Here is a 6,942-nt window from a genome sequence, read left to right on the forward strand (position 1 = left end):
ACTTTATTATATTCCCTGTATTTTTGGATCACTTGTCTTAGGACGTGGATGTGGTCTATCGTGGAAAATTTGCTTCGAAAGCCCGCCTGTTCTTTGGGTTGATTTTCTTCGAGTTTGACCGTGATACGTGATAGTATTATCTTTGAAAATATCTTATAAATGTTTGCCATTAGACTTATTGGTCTATAGTTACTCATGTCTCCCTTGTCTCCTTTTTTATGTATTAGTATTATAGTTGATTTCATCCAATCTTTGGGTATGCTTTCGGTTGTTAGGATGTCGTTGAATATTTCTGTTAGTCTTGGTCCAATCACTGGTAACGTGTGTTTTAGTAACTCGTTTGTTATTTGGTCTGAGCCTGGTGCTTTATCTTGTTTTTGTGTGTTGATTGCTCTTATTGTTTCTTCCTGTAGTATATTTGGTACTGGTTCAGTGTCTGCGAATATTTCCATTTGGGATTCTTCCGGTAGTGTTGTTTGTTTTTGGTATAGTATTCTGTAATAGTCTGTGGCAATTTCTAGTATATCTTCTCTTTTGCTTGTACACTTTCCTTGTCTGCTTTTGATGTTTGGCATCCACGTTTTCTTTTTATCAAGTCGTTTTAATGCTTTCCTTAGTCCTCCAGTTTTTTCAATGGATGTTTTGATAAGGTTCAGTCGTTTATTTTTTCTATCTTGTCTTATATGCACGAGTATCTGTTTGCTTATTTCTGATATCTTTTCGCGAGTTTGCTTGTTTTTACCTTCTTTTAAGAGTTCTTTCCTCTTTGTAATTAATTGTTTAGTTTCTGGAGATAGTATATTTTCTGTTTGTTTGTTTTGATTATTTGTATTAACAATTTGCGTTTTGAGTATATCCAGTAGATTGTCGTATCGTTCTTGAGTCGTCTTGTAGTTTACGGTCGCATGTCTGTTTATTGTAGTATTCAAATTTTCAAGAAGTGACTCCTTGTTTCCAGTTAATACCAAGGCAGTTTTATACTTATTCTGAAAATGTCTTCTTTTTGGTTTCTGCTTCGTTGACAGTGATGCTCTTACCATTTTGTGGTCTGTATGGAAGTTAAGTTGTTGTACTGTATGTAAGTCTTTGAAAATTTTTCGGTTGTTGGTCAGAATAACACATAATATTCACTACCAGCAACGCATAATTATATTAATTCTAATTATAATCGGCATAAAATATTCTTCACTATAAGAGGTATCTACTAACAAAAATACATTAAAAGGTTGGCTACTTCTGGTTTAAGGCACCGTCCGGCCGGTCTTTCTTTATGACGGTCTTCCCTTAAATGTTATAGTGAGTAGACGGACTTAGCTGATAGACGGTCTTCTCCGCATTGACCTTAATTTTAATCGCCAACTATTTCTTACCTTTCTTCGTCTGCAATTTTCATTCACGTACAGAGCATCTCTTGGTATACGCGAAGACATAGCTTGTATCAAATTGAATACAAGATCAATAAATTTTTGTGTTGCAGTTGAATCCTTCAATTCCTCGCAATAGGGTTGATAGTGAGCCATGGCGACCGAAATTTCGTGACCAAACACCTGTTTTTATAAGATTAATAATATTAGTTTTGATGAGCCGAAAGTCCTACGAAATAAATCCGGACAATCAATGAAAATTATTGATTATATTTATAGGTACATACTTCAGTTGCAAGAGGAACATTCATTACTTGAAAACCTTTCGGTTTCAAATGCGCTGGTGTTAACTTGTAAGCGATTTTTAAGTTAGGCTGACGATAATTCTCTTCCTCTAATACCGCTTCCCAATGTCTTTTTTTCACAGTTCCGTAAGGGGTCTGAAAAAAGAATATTACATTAGTTTGACTTCGTATTATCATTTTATACAAGGCGAAATTGTTATCTCTGACCAAACTCTGAGGGGTGAATATATATAGGTCATACTTAACAACTTATACTATGGGACCAGCCCCGAAATCGTGAAAAAAAATCTGCTGTCTCATACATATTGCGGTGAATCAGTAGAGTCAATGTTTTCTATTAAACAGGCGATTTCTTTTTCGTGATTTCAGGGTTGGCTATAGTAAAAGTTGTTCAGTATGACCTACATATTCACCCCTCAGAGTTTGGTCAGATATAATAATTCCACCTTGTATATTTTTAAAATTATCATTACTCATGCATTACTCTTAATTAACCTTGAACTCTTGTAGCTTATCATCCAAAGTAGATGTTCGAAAACATTTCACTAAATGATTAAAATCTGAAATCATCCATAACCGTCGTGAGCAGTCACAAGGGTGTTCACAGCTAACAGTGTCTTCATTTACACCGAATATTTTCCATACTCCTCGGTTCCAAGGTGCACCGTCCATCACGACAGCATCAACACAAATTCCGCTGTTTTCCATTAAAACAATACACTCTAAAACTAGTTTATGTAGCGGTTCGCTTTTGCATGAATTTTTCGATAAAAAGCAACCTAAGGCTTGAACCCATCTACCTCGAAAAGGCACAAACTTGAACACCAAAGCATGGTCCGCTGTTGTATTTTTTAAATTATCTGGAGTGTGTTGCCCCAGGTCAACAAAACCATTAAATTTCATGGTTTGAGAATCAAAATAAACGCCTTCACTTAATTTCATTTCATCCACTAAAATAACTCCTCGTTTCTCCTCCTTCTTCATCGCCTCACATTTAAAGTTTGTACAGAAGGAAGGGGTAAAATATTTCTTTTACGTATAAATTCATACGTATTCCTGCTTTTTATACGTATCAACATGCACTCATAAATCCATTCTAACGTATATCGACGACCTTTTGTATTATTTTTTTTCGCGGCTTCAAAACATGATCTCACGGCATTTTGAAATTCTTCAGGTAGTTTTGAAATAGATGCTTGTACTACGGTATCCGATTTCTTAATTTGCACACTGCGCCTTAGCCAAGGAAATTTTCTCTCTTAATTGGATATTCTGCAATTATATGAACGGTCGATATGAAATTCGTTACTCAAGTAGGTACAATGTATAAAGTTATAAGCCGACAAGATATTGTAGTAATTAAAATGTGGCAACATCGTAGTGTCGTCCCGTTTTCTTAGATTGATTTGAAAGGGACGACACTACGATGTTGCCACTTTTTAATTTCTACAATTTCTTGTTGGTCTATAAGCGGGTGTGCGAATAAAAAACAACAGCTAAGTAAAGTGGTATCCAGACGGGACTGATCAAATCGGTTGATTTTATCAGAAATGAAATTGGCGTCAATCTCTAATTTTAGATTTATGGTGATATTAGAGCCCTCTACATTGAAAAAATACAGAAATGGTATCCAGACTGGCCTCACAAATTGGTATTCTTGCATCTGCACTTCATTTTATCGGTAATATCGGTCATTATCGGCGGTTGAATTCGGCGAGCCAAATTGGTATTTGCATCCGCACTTCGATCCTGATTCGATCGGGCAATTGAATCAGATTGGCGAAAAATTTACTAATCTGGATACGCCTTAAGGGACTTCGAAATGATTTCGAAAAATATGTATGAAAACTTCTTGCTCAAGTTTCTTTTTGTATTATTTTACGTCTTCAATTATACAAATACAGTATATTATAGCGTCGCCTAGTACGCATAGTACAACTTTTGCTTAGTTTGGGGCTAGGTTGACCTGTGTAAAGGCCAGTACACAATGGGCCAGCGTGGGCCAGTCTGGGGGACGCATTTATGCGTTAGAGGGAGCAAGTGATATTGCTACCTCATTCTACCGCATGGCAGCGTCCCTTGGCCTGGCCGGCGCTGGCCCATTGTGTACAGGGGCCTTTAGATGTTCCCTAATATTTATTTATTTAATATGTTTTTGATAAAAAGCCGTAACAGACTACCGCACCATACCGCGACTTTAGTGCGGTGCGGCGCACGTATCGATAGTCGTAAGGTGGTCGCCGTACGTGCGTTAAGAGCCCCCTCCAGACTATGCGCGTGAATCGCGGGCGAAGCCGCGAACGCGAGTGTGGAGTCCAGAACGCAGACCTGCGAAATCGACTCCACACTCGCGTTCGCGGCTTCGCCTGCGATTCACGCGCATAGTCTGGAGGGGGCTAAGGATGTAGCTATAATTTGGAGCGTGAAAGAGATATTTTAACCGCACCATCAAGGTCGTGGCGCGGTGCGGTAGTCTGTTACGGCTTTAATGCCGTCTACATACGTAACGATAAATCGTTGCGATAAAACTGTGCAGTCCGATTGTCCGATTATCGTAACGATTTGTCATACACACGGTTCGATTTATCTGCACAGTCGGACTGCACAGTTTTATCGCAACGATTTATCGTTACGTATGTAGCCGGCATAAGACTTACCGTCCTCTTCAGACGCTTGCATTTATGTACAAGATTTGAAGCGCGCCGTTTAGCTTCTGCCATTTTTTGTAATAGAGTTGAAGTGGAATTACGGTTCTGCAAACGATTTCGTAATATTCGACAAGATTTACATCTTGGGTACTGTTGATTTCTTTCGGAAGTATCATCACCAATAATCACACCTTTACAAAATCTGAAAATTGATGTAATTATATATTAGATAAATTCGTTTTTATCTTTTATTATTCTCCTGTACCATTGTTTATGTATAAATAGTGCTTTAATCTACAGGTACCTACATAATAAGGGTTCTTAAAATACACATAAAAGTCGAGTTTTAATAGGATAGGTTCAAGAATTAAGACCTATTTAATGTACCGTTACATACAATATTTTTTATTACAAAAATGTTAAATAAAATCAAAGTTATTAGGCTTACGAGTTATCCTTTTATTTTAAATACAACTGTTACATTATGGTATATATATTCATAAGACGACTGCAAACTGTTGTATTATCGCCTACACCCATAGTACAAGCTTTGGGGCTAGGTTCCTCGTATTCGAAATGAAAAGTAGAGTGTTTAACTCGGGTGAATGGCATCATTTTAGCCTCGGACTATACTCTCACTGCGTTCATCCCTTGGTTAACAATCTACCAAAACTTACTTATTGTCGTCAATCTGAGTACCAACGCACAAAAGCCATCTTTCAACCGATTTTAAGTAATCGTAGGTGTTGTCATATGAATTAATTTTCTCCTTTAGTGGCAATTGTTCATTATTGGGAAAAATTACCTGCAATTAAATAGCAATTATGTTTCGTTACAAATTCAAATCATGCCAACCGAATTTTATTGTTACATTAATAAACACTTACAGTGACAGTTAGATCATCGTTTAAACGTATATGATGTTTAATCTTCAGAGTTTTTGGATCCATTCGCATAAATTCCAGCCCATTAGGATTTTCTGCATGTAGCCAAAAAGGCGGCAACAACGAAAATGCCCGAAACTTACTTTTAAAATTCTCTATTGGATTAATTGTTACATTAGTATCCTGATATTGACTAAACAATGGTTCCGCAAAGTCCTGTTGTATCATTTCATAATCCATTAAATTATTAGAATCATTTTGATCTTCTGATAATTCCTGTTGCTCGGCATTGATTTGTTGTTGCTGCTCGTCCTTAGGTTGATTGGGGTATGGTTCGAAAGATTCCTCTATGTGAATAGTATTGGCTTGGAGTTCATGTTCGGGAATGGGAATAAACTGATGCTCAATCGTGGGCACAGCTTCTTCCTTAAGCGTTTTTCTTTGTGTAGGAATATATTTGAGCTCTCCTTTAATAGTTAACTTTTCGTACATATTTATATTTTCTTCTTTAAAATGAAGATGGCAAATATAATCATTTGCTTTTAATGCAATTCCTAACGACTTTTTCCAACTTTCTAACCGTGCCGGAGTCTGAGAATTAATAGAAAAATGAAGAATTGTTGAAGTGAAATTGTGAATTTTATAAGAAAAATATAAAAATCACAATATAATATTTTATTAAATAACTAGCGACCGGCTTCGCACTATAGTTCGTTTTTTTTAGCATTAGAAATTAGGTAAACAATCTTGATGTGTCTTTTAATTGAAAAACACATTTTAAAAATAAGTTACGGCAAATATGTAACAATTATGAATCTAATACGATCATTTATATTCTTCTGCTTTCATCAGTAATAGTTTTTGAATTTTAAAAAGCGTTTTTCAATTAAAAGACGTGTCAAAATCGCTTACCTTCTTGCAAGTTCTTTCTAATGCTAAAAAAAACGAACTATAGTCAACAAATTATATACGTAAACCTTCCTCAAGAATCACTCTATTGATACATGAAAATCGAACTGAAACCGTCCAGTAGTTTGTTTATCGCAAAGATACATTCAAACCCACGAACAGACAGTCGCGGCGGGGGACTTTGTTTTATAAGGTGTAGTGAAAATTACATACTTACCGTTGGTTGGAAAAAAGATACGGATTTCGTAACATTTTTCTGTTTTTTCCTCTTACGCCCACTTTGGCAACTGTTTACGATGCAAACTTTTCCCATTTTTACTATAGAAAATATATCCTATAGCGGTGGATTTGCCCTAAAGCCCCACATTCACACTCCTACCTTGTAGGCCGCCTCGTAGTCCACGTCGTTGGGTAGGATTGTGTATGGGGGTTGCGGACTACGAGTCGTCCTACCGTTTAGCCGTTTGTAGGACGGCTCGTAGTCCGCAACCCCCATACACAATCCTACCCAACGAGGCGGACTACGAGGCGGCCTACAAGGTAGGAGTGTGAATGTGGGGCTTAAGGCCTGGTAAGCCCAGGCCCGAGGTGGCTAGATAACAGAGGTGGCAGTCTATATGATGCGTACTGAGACAGGGACGGCTAGTTTTACTGCACAAGGAAATCCTAAATTAAATAAATCACTTTATGAAAATTTTTAATAAAATTTCAAAAAACTGACAGCGCACTTCACTCAGTCAATAAGGTCTAAATTCATGTTAGTTCCCGGTGCTACCTACTAGCGCCACCGGAGAGATTTCGAACTATTCTTTATACTGACAGCTGGACACTT

At 37.1% G+C, this 6,942-nt stretch overlaps 1 protein-coding gene and 1 long non-coding RNA gene across 2 annotated transcripts; both read right to left on the reverse strand.

The window, feature by feature from the left end:
* Positions 1–890: 890 nt before the first annotated feature.
* Positions 891–2,281, reverse strand: LOC134670368 (uncharacterized). Its single transcript, XR_010099047.1, has 3 exons — positions 2,165–2,281; positions 1,652–1,804; positions 891–1,547 (listed from the first exon to the last, which is right to left on the reverse strand). It is a non-coding gene; the product is annotated as an uncharacterized LOC134670368 (long non-coding RNA).
* A 2,460-nt stretch (positions 2,282–4,741) lies between these two features.
* Positions 4,742–6,457, reverse strand: LOC134669823 (uncharacterized). Its single transcript, XM_063527443.1, has 2 exons — positions 5,205–6,457; positions 4,742–5,122 (listed from the first exon to the last, which is right to left on the reverse strand). The coding sequence occupies exons 1-2, from the start codon at positions 5,691–5,693 to the stop codon at positions 4,991–4,993; spliced, it is 621 nt and encodes a 206-aa protein (XP_063383513.1). The 5' UTR covers positions 5,694–6,457; the 3' UTR covers positions 4,742–4,990.
* Between the last annotated feature and the right edge of the window lie 485 nt (positions 6,458–6,942).

The sequence above is a fragment of the Cydia fagiglandana genome, chromosome 13 (assembly GCF_963556715.1).
Source record: "Cydia fagiglandana chromosome 13, ilCydFagi1.1, whole genome shotgun sequence".
NCBI classification, from domain to species: domain Eukaryota; kingdom Metazoa; phylum Arthropoda; class Insecta; order Lepidoptera; family Tortricidae; genus Cydia; species Cydia fagiglandana.